Here is a 21,975-nt window from a genome sequence, read left to right as displayed (position 1 = left end):
CCAGGCCACATCCCATATCCCCAGGCTACACTCCACAATGACCCTACTCTGCTTTCCCCTCACGTCCCACCCTGCGCCAGAATGTGCCCTTTAACTGATTGTCTTGCACAATGTGGGGCAAAAATGGTTCCCTACCACTGTTGGAGGATTTGGTTAGTGAGCAGCCTAGACAGGGGGGGCACATCATTCTCCGTCCCCCCACCCAATCAGCTCTTGAATTTACTTGTCCCTAATCTAAACTCTGGAATTTTATATGTGTGTGAGTGAGTGTATATGCCTGCAAACACAGAGGTCAGATCCACACTATGTGATGCTATAGCAAAGTGCGTAGTGGATCCACTTCACTTTCACTGAATGCTATTTTCAACACTGCCTGGAGACATCACTCGCTTTATGGACATTGTACATTAAGCTTACTTTGTTTTTACAATTTATACTCTGCTTTCCACACAGTAGTTTCTCAAAAAGGCTTACAAATATAAAAGCAAACAAAAGTAACAAGGTCCCAACCTTTGAGACGTATGTTGTCAAAACCAGCAGCAATGTCAAAGTAAAATCAACGGCCAAAAGGAACAAAATGCATTGTTTGTGGCCTCTACATATCAACAGTTTACCCAATATGTATCCACTCAACTGCTTCATTCTGTGGAACTGGTTCTGTTACAGGTGCCTCATAACATGCATTCTGCACTTGTAAGAAACTGATCCTGTGTGACAGCACCTGCACTTTGGAACTCCTTGCCACTTGACATCAGCACCTTTGCTATACTCTTCGGCACCTGCTGAAAATATTTTATTATGGCAAGCCTACCCAGACATGTAGACACTGACATGTTTTAATCTCTTGCTGTTATTTTAATTATCTTTAAAATGTTTTAATTATTTGTGTCCAACTATTTTTATGGATGATTTTAATAACAATTCTTGTAGGTTGCTTAGTTCTTACTACACTCAAAGTGGTATATAAGTTTTTGCTAAGCGAATAATATAAATAAACACTTCGCTATTCTAACCGGAGGCGTTTTCAAAACTGCAACTGAAGCATATTTATAAATCTGTACTTATGAATGGACCTTAAAACTGTGTTAGGCTGATGAAAACGTGCCACATTGCCTTGCCGGTTGCGCAAGCTGATGGGTAGCTTCTAATGTCCCACCTTGAAAGCGTGTCTAACCATTTCAGGCGGAGAAGAAAACAGGATTTATTATGCACCTGCTTTTTCAAAACAAAAAAACATTGCATGGTCTCCGACATCCCCTTCCAGTGGGAATTCTCCATTCTTTGTCATGCAGGTGACAGGATCAGTGACCGCTCGCTCCCTTACCTTTCATTTTGGCAGCTTTTATAAACGGCAGGGCTGCTTGCCTACAGCATCAGCACCACCAGCATCTCGGCGGCGCTGAATTGAATCAGATTAACTAGTGGGGAAAGGGTGGAGCTTCGGAGACTACAACTCCCGGAATTCCCCGGGACCAGGCCGGCTGCTCTCGGCGCCTCCAATGCAGCCGCAGGAAAGGGGGCGCCTGGCGCGCCGTAGCCAATAGATTTCCAGCGTGCGTGCCTGTGTGTTTTAGTGGATCCAAGCTTCGGATGCAGAGCCGGAGCCATGGAGTGAGTGGGTCGCCGCCGCTTCAGGAAAGAGGGGCGATCCCTTTGCTGGAGGGATCCCTGCCTGGGAACCTCCCGATGCACCCCCGATGGCAGCAGAGCGCGGCCCCGAGGAGCTGCGGGACTGCACTGATGGCTTCAGCTTTGCAGGCAAGCAGAGACCCAGCGCAGGGGAATGAAGGGGAAAATCGGGTTCAATGCACTTTTCATTTATGTAAGGCTTCTTTTTGCAGTTTAGGGGTGGCGTCGTCGGCTCCCGGGCTGCCTTTTGTCTTTCTCGACGTGCGGTGGTGTTAAGCAAGGGAGAGAAATATGGGGGGAGAAATATGGGGGGTGTGGGCGGCGGCGGAGAATGGGATGGAGAGAGGCTTATTGTTCGGGGGAATTGGACTGAATCCATATGGGGGAAGGATCAGGCACAGTCTAGTGTCGTGGTGGCATCCCCAAAGCAAAGATCTCACCTCGACTCTAAAACGAGGAAAGGACTTAATTTGGATAAAATCCTGCCTGCTCCAAGCTCCGGTTGTTTCAGGGGCGCATCATCCCCTGAATGTCGGTCCATTCATTCTTGTCCCCCACCCACGCCCACGCCGCTCAGGGGCGTTTTTGTTGGTTTCATATTTGCAGACAAAAATCTTGGAATGAGTCGACTGCTTGCCTTCCGGGACCGCTGAAATTCTTTCCATTCATTAGCAATTTGTGTTAGGCGTCTGAAGGGAACATAGATCAATGCTGCGCTCCTATCGTTTCAAAAGGTGAGATGAGCTGGGCTGCGTCAAACTAAAGAGTCTCTCTCTCCCCTTTACTGACTAACAGTATTTGCATTTCTAGCCCACCTTTTTCTCCAAGGAACTCAAAGTGTTTTTCCCGCGTATTCAATTAATCTCCACAAGAACCCTGCGAGGTAAACTAGGCTGAGAGGCAGTGACTAGGTCATAATGTCTCCTGGTTTCTGCAAAAACCGAAAGGGAACCTGATTGTTCCTGTCTCTTCGGGTCTTTTCATATCTTGCTGTTTTGCTAAAGGGCAAAATAGTATTAATAATATTTTGCCGCTCCTGCGTTCCCACCCCTTCTGCAGATATGCCTTTCATTCCTATCAGCTTCAAATATTTTGAGAGAATATGTATTTATTATTAATTAAATTTGTATATCGCCCTTCATCCACAACATAAAAATTCAGAATATAGTACATAATAAAAACACACACAAGAAGAAAACAAACCAAACCAATACCCACACATTTAAAAGGACATAGACTGTTAATCAGCCAACGCACTGAACATCTTAGCTCCAGGGTATCTCAAGGAACCCTCATATCACAGCTCTAAGAGCATTGTTGGTTGTTCCCCAAGTTGTCGAGGCTCATTTGACAACAAGAAACTAGGCCTTTTGTATCATAAGCCCTGTGTGGTGGAACACTCTGCCAATAGAGATTCAGCGGGCACCTTCCATTTTAACCTTTAAGCACCTGTTCAGAGCTTTTCCATTCCATCAGGTTTATGCAGAAAATTAAGAACACATCTGCCATAATAATTAGTGGATTTCTTATCTTAATGTTCTTATGGTATGGTTTTACGTATAGCTTTCATAAACCACTGTGAATAGTGGTACAGTGGTACCTCGGATTAAGTACTTAATTCGTTCCGGAGGTCCGTTCTTAACCTGAAACTGTTCTTAACCTGAAGCACTACTTTAGCTAATGGTACTATTTCTGGGTTAGCGGAGTCTGTAACCTGAAGCGTCTGTAACCTGAAGCGTATGTAACCTGAGGTACCACTGTATATAAATATTTTTATAAATAAAAATCAATCAATTTCACTGAAAATGTATCCTCACTTTTGTCTCTTGTTCACACAGGCTCTGAAAAGTGTTCCATGTTTCAACTGAGGTCAACATCTCCTCCTTGGGAAAAGGACGTTGCTGCGGTAGAGTCTTCCCAGGTGTGTGGTCTACCATGGCACGGTTTTTGGCTATATAATAATATAATATGGGAGAAACCCCAAACCCCTCTCACTCATTTGACCAGGAAGCTTCAAATCCCCTTTTACAAGTCTGTTTTTAATCTGTGGAACCAGATGTAGTTTGCTATCACTGTCCCACCATCTTCCTCACCCCCCACCCTAAATTCCTACACACACAAACAGACACACACAGGGAGAAATTGCATACAATAGAATAAAATGGGAGATCATTGATCCCAGTGGGAATACCATTTTTTTTAAAATACTTCCATTAATGCTTCCATTATACTGGCCTCGGTCTAGTATGTCTGAAGGAGTGTCTCCACCCCCACCGTTCAGCCCGGACGCTGAGGTCCAGCGCCGAGGGCCTTCTGGCGGTTCCCTTGCTAAGAGAAGTGAGGTTGCAGGGAACCAGGCAGAGGGCCTTCTCGGTAGTGGCACCCGCCCTGTGGAACGCCCTCCCACCAGATGTCATTTGACATTTAATAAATAATAATAATAATAAAAAAATTTATTTATATCCCGCCCTCCCCAGCCGAAGCCGGGCTCAGGGCGGCTAACAACAATCAAATAAACAATCAAATAATCATACATTCTAAAAATATTTCATTATAAAATTAGTTAAAATCAAATTGATGGCAACCGATTAAGCAAGATTTTGTGCAGGTTGCCAGAGGAGGGGGTCAGGCTGCGCCCTGACCAAAGGCCTGGCGGAACAACTCTGTCTTGCAGGCCCTGCGGAAAGATGTCAGGTCCCGCAGGGCCCTAGTCTCTTGTGACAGAGCATTCCACCAGGTTGGAGCCGCAGCCGAGAAGGCCCTGGCTCTAGTTGAGGCCAGCCTAACCTCTCTGAGGCCTGGGACCTTGAGGATGTTATTATTTGCTGACCGTAGGTTTCTCTGTGGGACATACCAGGAGAGGCGGTCCCGTAGGTACGAGGGTCCTAGGCCGTATAGGGCTTTAAAGGTTAAAACCAGCACCTTAAACCTGATCCTGTACTCCACCGGGAGCCAGTGCAGCTGGTATAATACTGGATGAATGTGCTCTCGCAGCGAAGACCCCATAAGGAGTCTCGCCGCGGCATTCTGCACCCGCTGGAGTTTCTGGGTCAGTCTCAAGGGCAGCCCCACGTAGAGCGAGTTACAATAATCCAGTCTGGAGGTGACCGTCGCATGGATCACAGTGGCTAGGTCAGGACGAGAGAGATAAGGGGCCAACTGCTTAGCTTGGCGGAGATGAAAAAATGCCGCCTTTGTTATAGCTGTAATCTGCGCCTCCATAGAGAGGGAGGTATCGAAGATTACACCCAAACTCTTAACGGCCGGTGCTGGCACTAATTGCACCCCCGCAAGAGATGGGAGTTGCCCCCTCAATCCCATATCGTCCCGCCCCAGCCAGAGGACCTCCGTCTTCGAAGGATTTAACTTCAACCGGCTCCCACGTAACCATCCAGCCACAGCTTCCAGACATCTGGTCAGTGTATCTGGGGCCGAGTCAGGATGGCCATCCATCAACAGATAGAGTTGGGTGTCATCGGCATACTGATGACAACCCAGCCCAAAATTCCTGACAAGCTGGGCGAGGGGGCGCATAAAGATGTTAAAAAGCATCGGGGAGAGAATTGCACCCTGAGGCACTCCACACACCAAGGAGTGGCGTGATGACAATTCCCCCCCAAGCGCCACCCTCTGTCCCCGACCAGAGAGAAACGAGCGCAGCCATTGAAGGACTGTGCCCTGGATCCCCACGTCGGCAAGGCGGTGGTCCAGGAGTTTGTGATCGACCATGTCAAAGGCTGCTGACAGATCTAGAAGAATCAGCAGCCCCGACCCGCCTCGATCCAGCTGCCTGCGGAGATCATCTGTTAGGGCGACCAGAGCCGTCTCGGTCCCATGACCAGCGCGGAAGCCGGACTGGAATGGATCCAAAGCCGATGTTTCATCCAGAAACCTACCAAGCTGTTCAGCAACCGCTCTCTCAATCACCTTACCCAGGAATGGAAGATTAGAGACCGGGCGGTAATTGGATAGATCTGAGGGATCTAATGATGTTTTCTTTAAGAGCGGACGCACCACCGCCTCCTTCAGTTCCCCTGGGAATATCCCGGTGCCAAGGGACAAATTGATGATATCCCCCAGGGGGCCCCGCACCTCGTCTGGACACGCTCTAATCAGCCAGGACGGGCACGGGTCAAGAGGACAGGTGGTGGGCTTTCCAGCTTGGAGGAATCTGTCCACATCGGCTGGAGATATCCGGTCAAAGTGGTCCAATACTGGACCCGAGGACAGTCGAGGGGCCTCCAGTTCCTTTATTGTATCCAAATTGGCAGGGAGGTCATGGCGGAGCAACAGGACCTTCTCCGCAAAAAAGCTCGCAAATGCCTCACAGCTGTGTGTCAAATTGTTGTTTAAATTTGGCTGTCCTTCAAGGGACGTTAAAGACCGAATTATATTAAATAATTGTGCCGGGCGAGAGCTAGCGGATGCAATGGAGGCCGAGAAGTAAGATTTCTTAGCGGCCTTCACTGCCATCTCATAGGTTTTCAGAAAAACCCTATAAGATGTTCTTGAGGCTCCGTCACGGGCACCCCGCCATACTCGCTCTAGCCGTCTGAGGTCCCGCTTCATTTTCCGAAGCTCCTTGGTAAACCAGGGAGCCCGGTTTCTGCGGGGTCGCAGAGGGCGCTTAGGTGCGATCTCATCGATGGCTGCCAGGAGCTGGGTATTCCAGCCCTCAACAAGCTCAGTCAATGAGTCGCCAGGGGGAGTAAGGTCCCGCAAGGCTTGACGGAATCTATCCGGGTCCATCAGCCTCTGCGGGCGAGCCCAAATCGGCTCGCCACCTAAGCAGGGTGGGGGTGGAAAGTCAATCCTGGCTTTCAGAGCGTAGTGATCAGACCATGGCACCTTCATTGAAGGACACATGATCACATCTATACCGGCGCCAAAGATCAAATCCAGCGTGTGGCCTGCTTGATGTGTGGGGCCCGAAACAAACTGGGAGAGCCCTAGTGTCGCCATGGAAGACACCAGGTCCAGAGCCTGTGAGGAGGGAGTGGCATCAGCATGGAAGTTGAAGTCTCCCAATACCAATAGGTTAGGGAACTCCAAGGCCCAGCCGGCCACCGCCTCCAGCAGGCCTGACAGGGTGGCTGCTGGTGCGCTAGGTGGCCGGTACACCAGCCAGACAGCCAAGCTCTCCTCGGAGCCCCACACTAGGCCAACACATTCAATGCCGGGGATCGATGGCGATGGTAGAGCCCTGAAAGAACAATCTTCCCGGATTAATACTGCCACCCCTCCCCCCCGGCCCACAGTCCGTGACTGGTGGAGGACGGAGAAACCCGGGGGCGCCATCTCTCATAAGGTAACAGTTACCCCTTCGCGCACCCAGGTCTCCGTCACACAAGCCAGGTCGACTCCCTGCGAGATAAAGAAATCACGCAGGGTAGCGGTTTTGTTGCCTATAGACCTGGCATTGCACAACACCAGTGAAGGAGGTGAGTAATCCTTGCTCACCCTACCCTCGTCTCTCGGGATGGGGCGCAGATTGGAAGGGGTACGAGCATATCCGTATCTCGATCCCCTTCGCCTATAACATCTGCCCCCACCGCCATACCTCCCTCGCCCCTCCACGGTAGCAATCCCAGGCCTCATACTAACCTCCATTTACAAAATAATAAACAAAACAACCAAAAACAATTATGCCCAAACAAAACCAATCCCCACCCCACTGAATGTTCAACCCAAAAAACAAAACAAGACAGAACAAACAAAAATACATAGATAAAAACCACCATTCACGGTGGTACAACAAAGTAAACAATAAAAGCACCTTTAAACACCTTAAAATATATATAAACATCTTTAACATTTGCAGCAGATAATGAAATAATATAATATTATAAAAAACAACAACCCCCACTTAAGGTGCTGCAAATTAAAAGCAATTAAAACATTTAAAACTATTTTGTCCATTGCTGCCGGTAGCTGCTCTGTCCTCTAAACTGTAGTGGTAGTGCAGGCCCCGCCCCCCTAGGCCGGATGGAGTTGGCAGGAGAGGGAGCGGTCCTCCCAGCACTCGCAAAGCAGCAACAGCAGCCGTGTCCCGGAAGCCTCTCTCTGGCCTCTTATGCTGTGGCGATGAGTGCAGGCCCCGCCCCCCTAGGCCGGATGGAGTTGGCAGGAGAGGGAGCGGTCCTCCCAGCACTCACAAAGCAGCAACAGCAGCCGTGTCCCGGAAGCCTCTCCCAGGCCTATTTAGAAGACATCTGAAGGCAGCCCTGTTTAGGGAAGCTTTTCATGTTTGATGCATTACGGTATTTTAACAAATATTTTAATATTTGTTGGAAGCTGCCCAGAGTGGCTGGAGAAGCCTTATTATTATTATTATTGTTATTATTATTTACAGAAACACCACACCCTGCATATAGAAGAAAAGCACATCAGTGGGGAAAGGCAGCTTGGTCCTTTGCCTGCTAGTCCATTGTTGTTTTTATTGTTGCAGGTGACTCTTAGTGTAGGGTGATATTTTTTAAAAACACACCTCCCCCCCCCCATTTGCAGTGGTGCAGCCCATTTTGCCTGCTGCATATACGGGCCAGGTCTCATTTTTTTCAATTTGCAGGGAGTTGCATCTATTGTTCCTCTGTTTTGGTTCAGGTGTGAAGTTTTTTTTGGTGGTGTGCCTGAGGCTGAGCTTTCTTTCCTTTCCTTCCAGCAGCCGGTGACCTTTGAGGATGTGGCTGTCTGTTTCACAAAGGGGCAGTGGGATCTGCTGGAGCCAGAGCAAAAAGCCTTGTACAAGGAGGTCATGCAAGAGAACTACGAGAACGTGGCCTCCCTAGGTAAAGAACTATTTCCCAAGGTCACAGGACCTGGGAAACTCTGAATTGCCCGTGTCTCCCAGCAATTTTATTTATGTAAAAGATCTAAATGTATATGTGGAAAGCACAACACTGGTCATTAGAATGTATGGTACAGATGCCAATAAATGGCCACTTAATTAATTGGGAGCGGCCGCCGAGACCACATAACACCGGTCTTGAAAGACCTACATTGGCTCCCAGTACATTTCAGAGCACAGTTCAAAGTGTTGGTGCTGACCTTTAAAGCCCTAAACAGCCACGGCCCAGTACAGTGGTACCCCGCAAGACGAATGCCTCGCAAGACGGAAAACCCGCAAGACGAAAGGGTTTTCTGTTTTGGAGGCGCTTCGCAAGACGAATTTCCCTATGGGCTTGCATCGCAAGACGAAAGCCCATAGGGAAATGCTGGCGGTCGGGAGCAAAGACTTTCGCCCACAGCCGGCCTTCAGAAGAGGACCTCTTCTGAAGGCCGGCGGGGGGCAAATGTCTTTGCTCCCCCCCCCGCCTGCCTTCCCCCCCCCGCCTGCCCCGGGCGATCTTAAAATGCTGGCGGGCGGGAGCGAAGCGTTCGCTGCCGACCCCCAGCATTTTAAAATCTCCAAGGGACAGCAGAGAAGTCTCTGTCCCGGGGAGATTTTAAAATGCTGGGGTTCGCTGCCGACCCCCAGCATTTTAAAATCTCCCCGTGTCCCGTGTCCCGGGGAGATTTTAAAATGCTGGGGGTCGGGAGCGAAGCGCTGCCGACCCTCAGCATTTTAAAATGCTGTTCCGAAGCGGGGAGGGGGGGCGGGAACACCTGCCCCAGCTGCCCCACTTCGGAACGCTGTTCCGAAGCGGGGAGGGGGGGCGGGAACCCCTGCCCCAGCCGCCCCGCTTCGGAACGCTGTTCCGAAGCGGGGCGGGAACACCTTCTGAAGGCGGGCGGGGGCGAAAGTCTTTGTCCCTCCTGCCTGCCTTCCCAGGGGCTTTTAAATCGCCCCGGACAGTGGAGAAGTCCTCCGCTGTCCGGGGCGATTTTAAAATGCCGCCCGCCAGCATTTTAAGATCACCGGACAGCGGAGAAGTCCTCCGCTGTCCCGGGGTTTTTTAAAATGCTGGGGGTGGGAAGAAAAGCCCTTGTCCCCCCCCTCCCAGCCTTCAGAAGAGGTCCGGGGACAAACTGTCCCCGGACCTGGTCTGAAGGCGGTTTCCCTAGGAACGCATTAATTGATTTTCAATGCATTCCTATGGGAAACCGTGCATCGCAAGACGAAAAAACCGCAAGACGAAGAGACTTGCGGAACGAATTAATTTCGTCTTGCAAGGCACCACTGTACACCTGAAGGAGCGTCTCCACCCCCATCATTCTGCCCGGACACTGAGGTCCAGCGCCAAGGGCCTTCTGGCGGTTCCCTCGCTGCGAGAAGCCAAGTTACAGGGAACCAGGCAGAGGGCCTTCTCGGTAGTGGCACCCGCCCTGTGGAACGCCCTCCCACCAGATGTCAAAGAGAACAAGAACTATCTGACTTTTAGAAGACATCTGAAGGCAGCCCTGTTTAGGGAAGCTTTTAATGTTTGATGCATTACTGTATTTTAATATTTTGTTGGAAGCTGCCCAGAATGGCTGGGGAAGCCGAGCCAGATGGGAGGGGTATAAATACTAAATTTATTATTATTATTATTATTATTATTATTATTATTATTAATCCAGACTAGATACTGGTTGTTGTTTTTTTAATTTGCTAAGCTTAATGGACATCCTGTAGCAATGAATGCATTCCCAAAGTGAATTACATTTTACATGAATGCTTTCACATGATAACCCTGAATTATAAAGTTATGAAAGAGAGATTAGTCCATTAATCATTGCATCCTGCCATACCAATGTTGCCTTCTTGCACAGATGGCTGAATTCAATTTTACATTATAGTGACATTCACTCCTGCATGGTGCAGAGTGAGTGATCAGCAAAGTTAGAGGAGTTGCGTTGTGTGTTGTTTTTTGGGGGAAAGAAGATAAGCAACAAGGTCTTACCAGCGTAAGGCTGCAATCCTATACTTGCCCAGGAGAAAACCCCATTGAGACCAGTGGGGTTGACTTCTGAGTATACATGTGTCAGAGCTGCCCTAGGTCCCAGCTCACAAAGGACCAACGCCAGTTCATGGTTATATACAAAAGTCTTTATTGAAGTTCAGTTCTGCTTTCACAGCCGCAGCGCGCAGCTCTACGTCTTAGACTCTAGACCGCTGAAGCTCCATCTGAGTCTCCTCCCCCGATACACCAGTTTAAGACCTTAGCCTTGCTCCACCTCTTCCTCTGCTCTTTCCTCCGCTGGGTCCGCCTGTCAGCTGGGGTTTCACCCTTCCTAGACTCTTCTGACGCTGAATCCCCTGAGTCTTCCCCCTGCCTCCAGCGGGCTTTAGGACCTGGTTCCCGATCCGGACTTTCTGCTGTCCCGCGCGCCTGTACATTTGAACTTGGCGCACGCGCCCAGCCGGCAACCTTCCTCCTGACCGTTTCACTGCTCCTGTCACTGCTTCCCCCTTCGGGGAGGCTAGCTGGACCTGACACCTGGGACTCTTCCCCCCCCACTCTGCTCTGGTGGGGAAGCTGGTCCTGATCTCCAGCTGCTGCTTTGGGAGTCCCCGCTGGCCCCCTGTTCCTGGTGTGTCCCCCCTGGGACCCCCCTCGCCCTGACCATCGGGGCCTCCTTCTGGGAATCTTCTGATTCGCTGGAGAAGCTAATGGAATCTCTCGGGTCACTGTCATACTCCCCTATGCTGCCCTCAGATCCTTCCCCTTCGCTCTCCATCTCCTCTCTCCCCTGTGCCTCTGTCCCCGAGCCCCTGACAACATGCATATGATTGCACTGTCTGTTGCACACATTTCCATTTGCTTCTGCTCCTTAAACTTCCAGGGAGGTTAAAAGTTTGCATAGGGATCTGTATTATACTTGCCTCTTGTGCCACTGTCTTCCTCATGACCCTTTTCTTTTCTCCTGCCTTGCTCCCAAACAGGTTTTCCAGTTTCCAAACCGACCCTGATCTTCTGGCTGGAGCAAGGAGCGGAGCCCTGGGTTCAAGATATGGGAGAAAAAGCAATGAAAGGTGAGGCCTGCTGCAGGCATGGGGAGGCCCAACAGGGCCCGCTGTGGAATATTAAGGGGGTCTGGATGAGCGTACACCCATATACAGCCCACATCTTCAGCGCCTACATGGGCTGCGTGTCGGGAGCACATTCTCCGACCTTCCGATCACAGGAACGCAGGAACAGCAGAGCAGCGTTCCGGAGGAATAAATCCTGGTGCAGTGGACTCACATTGTGAGCACCTCAAAAGCAGCAGAGTAACGGAAGCAAAGCTGTGGAGGTTTTGTTGCATACCTAATTTATTACTACTGATTAAACAAATAAAAGAACATAGCAAACATGTACGAGAGATACAGCTCCCTCATACTGCCATCTTGTCTCTAGGCAGATCAAAGAAAAACAGACCCAGTGCTAGGGATGGAAGTCTGGAAGAGTAGTTTCCACCCCCTCCTTTCTCACAGACAGAAAGTAAAACAAACATGATATGGTGATCTTTGCCATGGGAGGGATGAAAATACTGACGTCGGACCCCTCCTTGAAAATTGGGGGAGGCATCTGTTCCCTCAGTGGCGTGCGAAACCTAGCAGTTGAACGGTGAGATGCTGTACTTGTTTGAAAACATTCTCCCTATCGCCCTCAGGGTTTCCCCCTCTGCTGTTCCTTTAGTCCTGTGTGATTTTCTCCCTTCTGTCTCCCTGCCTCCACTGTCTCTGCTCTTGCCATGGGCTGGATATGCGTGGAGGAATGGTGGGAGGAAGCAGCTAGGAAACCACCAAGGGAAAGGTGTCCCAGGTTGATGGGAATCAGAGTCCAGCCATATCTTGAAAGCCACAGGTTCCCCATCTCTGTTGTGGGGGCTTGTGGAATGGAAGTTCAGTGAAAGAGCATGTTTTTTTCAGTCGTGTCCAACTCTTCGTGACCCCATGGACCAGAGCACGCAAGGCACTCCTGTCTTCCACTGCCTCCCGCAATTTGGTCAAAGTCATGCTGGTAGCTTCGAGAACACTGTCCAACCATCTCGTCCTCTGTCGTCCCCTTCTCCTTGTGCCCTCCATCTTTCCCAACATCAGGGTCTTTTCCAGGGAGTCTTCTCTTCTCATGAGGTGGCCAAAGTATTGGAGCTTCAGCTTCAGGATTTGTCCTTCCAGTGAGCACTCAGGGCTGATTTCCTTCAGAATGGAGAGGTTTGATCTTCTTGCAGTCCATGGGACTCTCAAGAGTCTCCTCCAGCACCATAAGTCAAAAGCATCAATTCTTCGGCGATCAGCCTTCTTTATGGTCCAGCTTTCACTTCCATACATCACTACTGGGAAAACCACGGCTTTTACTATACGGACCTTTGTTGGCAAGGCGATGTCTCTACTTTTTAGAGTAGATAAATTGTTTAATTCCCTATATAGCTGCCAGGCATGATGACTATGGTTGGGCTTCATGGTGGGTGGTGGTGATGTTTCTGAGGGCCAGTTGCTGGAAACTGTAGGAGGAGAGCGTGGTCTCGTGCTCGGGTCCTACTTGTGGGATTTCTACAGTTGTCTTGGTGGCCCCTGTAAGGACAGGATGTTGTCCTATGTGTGGAGGAAAACCTTAAAACATGTCACAGAGTCCCCCAAAATAGACCAGAGGCAATTGTATTTCTTTCTTTTTAATTTTTTTTTTTAAGTTTTCTTTGTTAAAATAATTCAGCATTAATACACACATATTGCGGATATACAAGCATACAAACATAAATTTCATACAATCCTTAAATATATACAAACATACCTACATTCAGTCCCACAGATAATTCCTTTTCTCATCACCATCCACCACCCCTCACCCCACCTTTGTGTTAGACTTCCAATCTACTCAATTGCAATTTCTTTCCACTTCTATTACTTTCTTTCACCCACCTTTAACCTAATTTCATGCTTCTTTTTCTATTACACGTTGTTATCTTATTTAGTATTTCAGTATTTAAAACGGAACTTGTTTATTCTAATAGGAGTTCTGATTTTTCAATATGGTTTTGCAAGTATCCTTTAAGCACCTTCCAATCCCCGTCTATCTTCTCTTTTGAGATCCTTCCAATTTCTCCCATTGTTTTGGATATATTGTAGTACTCCAATAATTGTATTTCATCCAGCAGAGCTTTACTTTCTACTGAAGGCAAATGATCGTAATGGTCACAAATCCAAATACATTCAGGATTGACACAGTCCATAAAAATCCAGTTGCAGCATTTACAAAACTTATAACAAGACTAAAACTTAACACTAAGCATACAGTGGTACCTTGGGCTACATACGCTTCAGGTTACAGACTCCGCTAACCCAGAAATAGTACCTCGGGTTAAGAACTTTGCTTCAGGATGAGAACAGAAATCGTGCTCCGGCGGCACAGCAGCAGCAGGAGGCCCCATTAGCTAAAGTGGTGCTTCAGGTTAAGAACAGTTTCAGGTTAAGAACGGACCTCCAGAGCGAATTAAGTACTTAACCCGAGGTACCACTGTACTATGTACTGAACACCACACCAGAAGGGAGAGAGAGAGAAAGCGAAAGTAAAACCCAGGCTCCCTTTGGCCTATATTTATAGTCAGCCTGATCTTAATTGGAAGAGATAAGAGAACTAGTTCAAACCAGCTTCCCAGAAGGTATAACCCAAACAATCATGACCTTCCTGCCTGCTTCTTTCACACAGAGAAGCTTCTAATAGTTTCTAGAATCCTCTTGTATTATTCAGAATGGGAAAGATCAATCAGATCAATACTTTAGGCATTAAGAAATGCAAACTGACAGATATTGGACTAGGTCCAGCAAGATCTCCTTGCGTTATTGTCTAAGACAGCTTCCTGTTTTTTCCTCCTCTCGCTTCAAAACAGCAAGTGACAAGAAGACGGCGAAGAAAAAAGCAACCTGCCCCCTGTGTGGGAAAATAGTCTCTTCCAAATATGCTCTTATCGGGCACATGAGGACCCACACGGGAGAGAAGCCTTACGAATGCCATGACTGCAGGCGGGGGTTTGCCTTGCGGAAGAATCTGACCTTGCACCAGAAAACTCACCAGAGTAAGCAGAATGTGGAGATGGTGTAACTTGCCCAAAACCTTGTTGTGAGGGAGGCGAAAAGAGAGCCTGTATAGTATAGGGATCCCAGGTGGGTGGGTGGGTAGGGACGCGATGGGTCTCCCTGCGTTTTCCATGCAGAGATGTTAATTTACCCCATGGTGAGATTATGTTTGGTAGAAGATGGGAGTTCAAACAAAACAGACCAATCAATCCCCACCCCACGAGTCTAAATATGCAAACATTGCTTCCTTGCAGAACACCTTGTGCCAAACTCCCAGTTAATCCGAGAAACCGCTTCCTGGAAAGAATCTGCTTTTAGCCAGAACCAGTCAGGGGGACAAGAACATCGAGGTAAGTTCTTCTAACCCCTGTGATGGCCTCACTACTTTGCCTATGGCAGGCAGATACAGAGCTAAAGGCCTACTTAGTGGTGGCTCCCAGATTACAGAATGTTCCCACAGAGAGGCTCGCCTGGTGTCGACTTTGATGCTGCTTTTGGCCTCCGCCCCCAGGCAAAGATCATTTTGATTTTTCCAAGGTTCTAAAGCCTGTTGTGAATCCTGTTTTTATGCTGCTTGGTGTTTTACTTCTAGTGACAGCTTTTCCACTTACCTTTTATATTGTAATATTTGTAATTCCACCTTTTGGTTTTAATATATGCTGGAATAAAAATTTAGGAGTTTTTAATGTTTGATGTTTTATTGTGTTTTTCATATACTGGGGAAACCCAGTCAGATGAGCGGGGTATAAATAATAAAATAATTATTATTATTATTATTATTATTATTATTATTATTATTATTATTATTATTATAAAACATAATTAGCTGCCCTGGGAACTGGTGGAAGGGAGTGGTGTAAATCCAAATTCATAAATGAAAATGACTTCCCTGGGCTCAGGTTTTTGTTTGACACCCTGAGCTCCTTTGGGAGGACAGAGGGGATTAAAGAAACCTAATTAATAATAACAGCTGCCACTTCTGGGGTCGTCATTCCCTACTTTCTATGCACCAGAGCGATATTCATAAAGCTTGTTCAGAGCCTATAAGCTCTTCTCTCCCTTCTAGTTAAGTATTTTTTTAAATACAGTGGTACCTCGGGTTAAGAACTTAATTCGTTCTGGAGGTCTGTTCTTAACCTGAAGCACCACTTTAGCTAATGGGGCCTCCCGCTGCCGCCGCAGCACAATTTCTGTTCTCATCCTGAGGCAAAGTTTGTAACCTGAGGTACTATTTCTGGGTTAGCGGAGTCTGTAACCTGAAGCGTCTGTAACCTGAAGCATCTGTATCCCGAGGTACCACTGTATTCTGCTTCTATCCACTCAGATTACCTAATGTCGGAGGTTTCAGTGCCTCAGCCGAGTTACCTTGGAGGTGAGTTTCCATAAAGTGACCTGTCTCATCCCCTCTTGTTTTTGTTGAGTCTCTGCTCCCTTTGCATGGTGTATGCGTGAGGATGTTATCAGGGCCACAAGTCCTTTTTTATGGAGGGGGTGGGTGTCTCAACAAGTTGCTCCCCCCCCCTTCTTAGTACTACAGCCATCAGTGCTGGCGGCTGCTCCTTGTCCTCTGAGCTCTCTGCTGACTTTCCAGTAAACTGGCAGGTAAGCCAGCAGCAAAGATGCAGTTGGGAAACTCACCGCTGCAGGCCAACTTTGATAAGTGGGTGGGACTGCCCACCTGTCTATCGCTTGCCATCAGATGGCCAGTTTTAGCCCACATAGTTTGAAATTAAATCATGCATAGCGGGTGGCACTTCGAAGGTCCAACAATCACCTGGCTGGAACTTGAAGAGCCTGCACTGTCCGGAGCTCGTCCTACACTCGAGTAGGATCCTGGCAGAGACACATGCCCGACTGGCATGTTCTCTCCCTCCTGGTCTTTCGTTTGGGAGCTTCAAAAGCTTTCCTCTGCCCAAACATCGCAGCAACTGGTGCCAACAGACACCGGCACACTTAGGGATCCCCGCGACGGGGTGAGCTCCCGTTGCTCGGTCCCTGCTCCTGCCAACCTAGCAGTTCGAAAGCACGTCAAAGTGCAAATAGATAAATAGGTACCGCTCCAGCGGGAAGGTAAACGGCGTTTCCGTGCGCTGTTCTGGTTCGCCAGAAGCGGCTTAGTCATGCTGGCCACATGACCCGGAAGCTGTACGCTGGCTCCCTCGGCCAATAAAGCGAGATGAGCGCAACCCCAGAGTCGTCCACGACTGGACCTAATGGTCAGGGGTCCCTTTAATTTATTTACATATAAACACACATGGAGCACTGCAACATGCCTCCCTCTCTCTCTAGTATCAGACAGCAAAGAGAAAAAGAGCAAAGGACAATTGTCCCACTTCACAGAACACAGTAACACAAACATCCTGTCTCCGTCACTTCCCACTCTGTGGAGTCAAAACATATACCGTCATGTGATAGACAACAATCCCATGACTAATCATGGAGCAGGAATTCTAACATACACAGAGTGCATGGGCGTAGCCGGGGGGGCGGGGAGGGAGGCAGCCCCCCTCAATCAAGTAAATCAATAAAAATCTAACATGAAGCCTGCCCTCCACCTCCCACATAAATCCTGGCTACACCTGCAACAGGGCTTGCAAAAATTTCTTGCAATGGTGTCAGTTACCAGTTTATGTTGGTAGCAGGGATTTTTGTTGTTAACACATTAATAACACGTGGCTCCCAATTGGTGGTCCATGGACCACAGGAGGTCTGTGTAGCCCACCCAGGGGAACTGTGGCACCATTCACATAACAAAAACTACCATAGAGATAGCAAAATACTTATTTATTTATTTACGGTACTTACGGGACCGCCTCTCCTGGTATGCCCTGCGGAGAACCTTAAGGTCCATAAATAGAAACACCCTAGAGATTCCGGGCCCTAAAGAAGTCAGATTAGCCTCAGCCAGAGCAGGGCCTTCTCAGCACTGGCTCCGGCCTGGTGGAACGCTCCGTCTCATGAGACCAGGGCCCTGCGGGATCTGATTTCTTTCTGCAGGGCCTGTAAGACAGAGTTGTTCCACCTGGCCTTTGGCTTGGAATCAACTTGATCCCCTCCCCCTCTTTCCTTTTTCCTTTTCTCCTTCTGTGACGGAACTCCTATTTGGGGACTTCCCTGGCTTTTTTCTGGCCCACGTAGGACCAGTCTGGATAGTTGGCCTTGGTGAAGATTTGACGTTTTCATCCCCCAAAATTTTTTGATTTGAGTTTCTACTGAAATGAGGCTGCATTTTAATGTTGTACTTAATCTTTTTTTGAAGTTGTATTTTAATCAATTGTTTTTATACCTGGTGTTAGCTGCCCTGAGTCCGGTCTTGGCTGGGGAGGGTGGGGTATAAATAAAATAAAATGATGATGATGATGATGATGATAATTATATGAAGTTGGGAGCTGCCCAGAGTTGCTGGGGCAACAGTCAGATGGGTGGCATAGAAATTAATAATAATAATAATATTTATTTCATTTTGAAAAACGGGGCCTGCAGTACTTAGCTAATTGGGAACCTAATCTAATTAAAAACACCAACCAACCAACCTATATTATCCCTCCAATTTCTCTCCAAAAGGAATAATCAAGGTTGAAATGGTGGACGACCCAGATGAAAAGGACCCGATGGATGACTATGCCCTCTCGCTGTGCCCCCCAATGGAAGTGTGGCCTCCAAACCTGTATCCAGAGGACTGTGGAAGGGAACCTGGTGCAGTGGAAGCAGCCCGAAAGACGCTAGGCCCCCGATCTATCCAAAAGTCATGGTTCTCTCAATTCCCATGGCTGGAGGCCGACAAAGGGCAGACCACCCTCTACTGCGTGGTGTGCAAAGAGAAGCCGCCCGCTCACGGCCCAGTGTCCAAATTAGTAACGGGATACACCCGGCCGTTCAAAGTGGAGACTCTGAAGCACCACGACAAGAGCAACGCTCACAAGCTCTGCGTCCGAGCGCTGACAGCTAAGGAGGACCCAGATGGCGCCCCGGCGGCCGAGCGCTTGACGAAGATGTCCAGCTACGTGCTGAGGAACATGGAGCACCTTTTCAGTGCCGCTTACGACATCGCTTACCACTCGAAGCCACTGAACGATTACGAGAAAGCGCTGGACCTCCTGCAGGTTATGGGAGCCCCCATCATCCCCAGGTACAGGAACAGGGTGGCATGCACCCTCTTCATAAGGTGCATCGCGGACACGCTGCGGAAGGAGATACTTGACAGCATCTGCCGGTCGCCTTGTGCCAGCCTCCTCTTGGACGGCTTCACGGATTCGTCCGACCAGCCCTGCCTGGCGATTTACATCCGCTACCTCAAGAGAGCGGAAGTGAAGGAGTCGTACCTTTGCTTGGCGTCTTTGCCCGGCGACACCGCCGACGCCTGCTTCGCTGCCGCCGTTTCAGCCATGGATGAGCTGCAGATCCCGTTCAGGAAACCCGGGTGGGTCGTGGGCCTTGCGACAGGCGGCGCAGCCAGCATAGCGGCCTGCAAAAGTGCGCTCGTCGCCAAATTCCAAGAGGTGATCCCTCGCCTGTCCCCGGCCCATTGTGTCACCCACAAGCTGCAGTATGCGGCCATCGGCACCTGCTACAGGGATGTTGACTTTGTGAAGGACTGTGAAAAGCACATCAGGGCAACGTTCAAGTTTTTCCAAGCCTCTCCCGAAAGACTGAGGGAGCTGCAGGGTGCGGCTCCCCGCCTGGGCCAGAAGGTGGCCAAACTAATGGAGTCAAACAGTGTCAGGTGGGTGGTGAGCAAGAGGCAAACTCTAAGCATCCTTCTGGAAAGCTTGCCTGCTTTGGTTGCTCACATGGAGCGCCTGTCGAAATCCAGCAGCCACGAGGGGCAGAAGGCGAAAGGCATGTTGACGTTCTTGAGGAGCTTCCATTTTGTCAAGTTTTCCCACTTCTTGATTGACTTCCTTCAGGTTTACAAACCCCTCTCGGAAGTGTTCCAGAGAGAAAGCGTCTTGCTTGGGCAAGTGACTGCTGCTGTAGAAGCTGCCTACCTCGCCTTGCAAAACCTCCTCCAACAGCCGGGACCGAAGGAGGAAGAGTTTAACGCCGCCGTGAAGGATGGTTCTTTCAGAGGGGTCTCCTTGGATGTGGTCGAGATGGGAGAGTTCCGGTTCCAAGTGGACCGAGCAAAAATCATCCTGACCGGGGCGGAATACCTGCACCAGAGATTTGACGGCGAGACGGCGCCCCAGATCTTAAAAAGCACAGAAGTGTTTGATACAGTGTGCCGGCCTGCTGCTGGGAGCTGCCTTGCCAATTCTGGAGACGCTGAGGTACTTTCCATGGCGAAATATTTTGACTACGTTCTCCCTCCGAGCTACAGCGTGGAAAGGCTGCTGGATGAATGGGCCGAACTTAAAAAGGTGGCCAGGAACCTTTTGTTTTCAGAGCTGTGCAAGAAGGCCATTGCGGAGCGCCAAGCGTTTCCTTTGCTGAGCAAACTCGCCTCAGTTTCTGCATGCTTACGAATCTCTACAGGAAGCTGTAAGCGGGGCTGCGTTGTTATGAACCTGATAAGGACTTATGAGAGGTTGAAGCTTTCCAACGAAGTGGCAAACTCTCTTGTGATGGTGGCAGTCAATGGGGTGGCAGTGCCGGACTTTGACCCATTGCCTGCAATCGAGCACTGGTACTTAACATCATCAGGCCGTCGTTGTTGACAACTCGGCCCCCGTCCTCACGTGCGTCGTTGATGGGATCCGGCTCGGAGCACAGTGCAGGGTGTGAATATGACCTGTAGTTGCATTGGTGCAAGACATCAGCACCTGATTTCTCCCCTTCCTTTCCTCTCCCCTCCCCTTGTGTCAGTCTAACCAAGCTCAAAAGGGAGAACAGCCATGTTTGAGCCAAAGGCAGCAGGCCAGACAGGAAGGCTCTGGGGTTACCTAGCAACTCAACTATTAACCCATCGTGGTGTGCAGAGCTTGAAGGGGTTCCTGTATGGACCTGGATCACAGGCCAGGGTTGAGAGGAGAGTTGATCACACATGAAAAGTGTCCTGGGCCCAACAGATGCTTTGAGCAGGCCTGGTGACAATCTCAGGATGCTCTGGCAGCTTCCTTGTTTAGTTAAAAAAAAAAAGGTTTTCAAAGCCATCCTTTAAAAAAGCCAAAAAACAAGAAAAACAACAACCTACAAGGCCTTTGGCTGGACACTTCTACCTGTCACGTTTCCTTACTCATTTTTTGAGGCTACATTGTTAATATTGGTGTCTTTTAAAATTTTGTTGCAATGCTTTGGGTACCAAGGGGTACTAAAAAGAACAAAACACTTGTATGATTTGTTTGTTTTTATTGTTGCACACACAGCTGTGGAAGGGTTTGTAAGCTAAGGCAGTAAAGAAATGACGTCAGCAAATAAAAAATAGCTACAAAATGAATTGACGTTGGGAATTTTTATACAGGACTCTCGCCTCAAAGGTCTTTTTGGTGGGAACTAGGACCAAATATTCCAGCCAGGTACTAGTAGAGTTAAGCTAGACAGATTTATATGACAGCATTAGAGCATAATTCACCAGATTGTGTGTCACAGTGATTGTACCCGGCAGTGCAGTTTCTTGTGTAGGACTCCCGCCCTTATAGCAATTTGCTGGCGAGTTTGACACAGTTCATTTAAGTTTCACGATAAGGAGATTTACTTCCCACAACAGGGAAAAGTGAGGGCCACTGCTATAATAGTATCTTCTCTTACGTACATTTGAGTTTGACACAGAAATGTCAGAGGGCGTCTCTCTTATATATGTCAGTGCATGCAAGTTACATAATCCAGGGGCCACGATTGCTTTATTTTATTTTTTGCAGGGAGGGGGGCATGGACCCATTTGCAAACATAAGCGACTGACATGGATAAAACACACCCACCCCATAAGTTATTCTAGCAGTTACTCAGAGAGCCCCATTGGCTGCTGAGTCACTACTAGGCCAGGTTCAAAGATCTGGTGATATATAATAAATGATATATAATAAAGCCCGAAGCCACTTGAGCCTAAGTACATTCAGGCCTTCCCAGTTCCTTAAGATGAACATCAGCCACAAGTCCTTCTAATAGGGCCATTTCAATGGCCCCCCAGGCTTCTGAGGCTTGGTCAGCTCATTGCCCTCCCTTGCATTCTTGTTTATGCTGGTTTTAGTGTTTATGATGTTTTTGTATCAGTCCCCTTGGGGTCACTTTTGTGAGGAAAGCAACTGATAAATACAGTATAATAATAATATGGATACCCCGCCCATCTGGCTGGGTTTCCCCAGCAACTCTGGGCGGCTCTCAACAGAACAAAACTTCAAACATTAAAAACTTCTCTAAAAAGGGCTGCTTTCAGATGTCTTCTAAAAGTCAGATAGCTGTTTATTTCCTTGACAACTGATGGGAGGGCATTCCACAGGGAGGGTGCCACCACCGAGAAGGCCCTCTGCCTGGTTCCCTGTAACCTCACT

At 48.7% G+C, this 21,975-nt stretch overlaps 2 protein-coding genes across 8 annotated transcripts in view; one reads left to right on the top strand and one right to left on the bottom strand.

The window, feature by feature from the left end:
• Positions 1 to 21,975, bottom strand: part of LOC309525096 (macrophage mannose receptor 1-like) — a 139,242-nt gene that overhangs the window by 50,382 nt on the left and 66,885 nt on the right. The gene's annotated exons all lie outside the window — the stretch shown is intronic.
• On the top strand, positions 1,484 to 20,819 carry LOC309524621 (zinc finger protein 862-like). Of its 7 annotated transcripts, XM_082209395.1 has the most exons (9): positions 1,728 to 1,822; positions 2,236 to 2,363; positions 3,468 to 3,550; positions 8,291 to 8,417; positions 11,435 to 11,524; positions 14,362 to 14,547; positions 14,803 to 14,898; positions 15,873 to 15,920; positions 18,113 to 20,819. In XM_082209395.1, the coding sequence occupies exons 3-9, from the start codon at positions 3,485 to 3,487 to the stop codon at positions 20,203 to 20,205; spliced, it is 2,706 nt and encodes a 901-aa protein (XP_082065521.1). In that variant the 5' UTR covers positions 1,728 to 1,822; positions 2,236 to 2,363; positions 3,468 to 3,484; the 3' UTR covers positions 20,206 to 20,819. The 7 variants fall into 7 exon arrangements, with proteins under 7 accessions (XP_082065517.1, XP_082065516.1, XP_082065519.1 ...); XM_082209391.1 differs by lacking the exon at positions 2,236 to 2,363 and having other exon boundaries at positions 1,484 to 1,822; positions 8,294 to 8,417; XM_082209390.1 differs by lacking the exon at positions 2,236 to 2,363 and having other exon boundaries at positions 1,484 to 1,822.

Source organism: Podarcis vaucheri, assembly GCF_965113315.1.
Source record: "Podarcis vaucheri genome assembly, chromosome: 2".
Classification (NCBI taxonomy): domain Eukaryota; kingdom Metazoa; phylum Chordata; class Lepidosauria; order Squamata; family Lacertidae; genus Podarcis; species Podarcis vaucheri.
The sequence above is the reverse complement of the archived record's forward strand: the minus strand, read 5'-3'. Positions and strand labels throughout refer to the sequence as shown.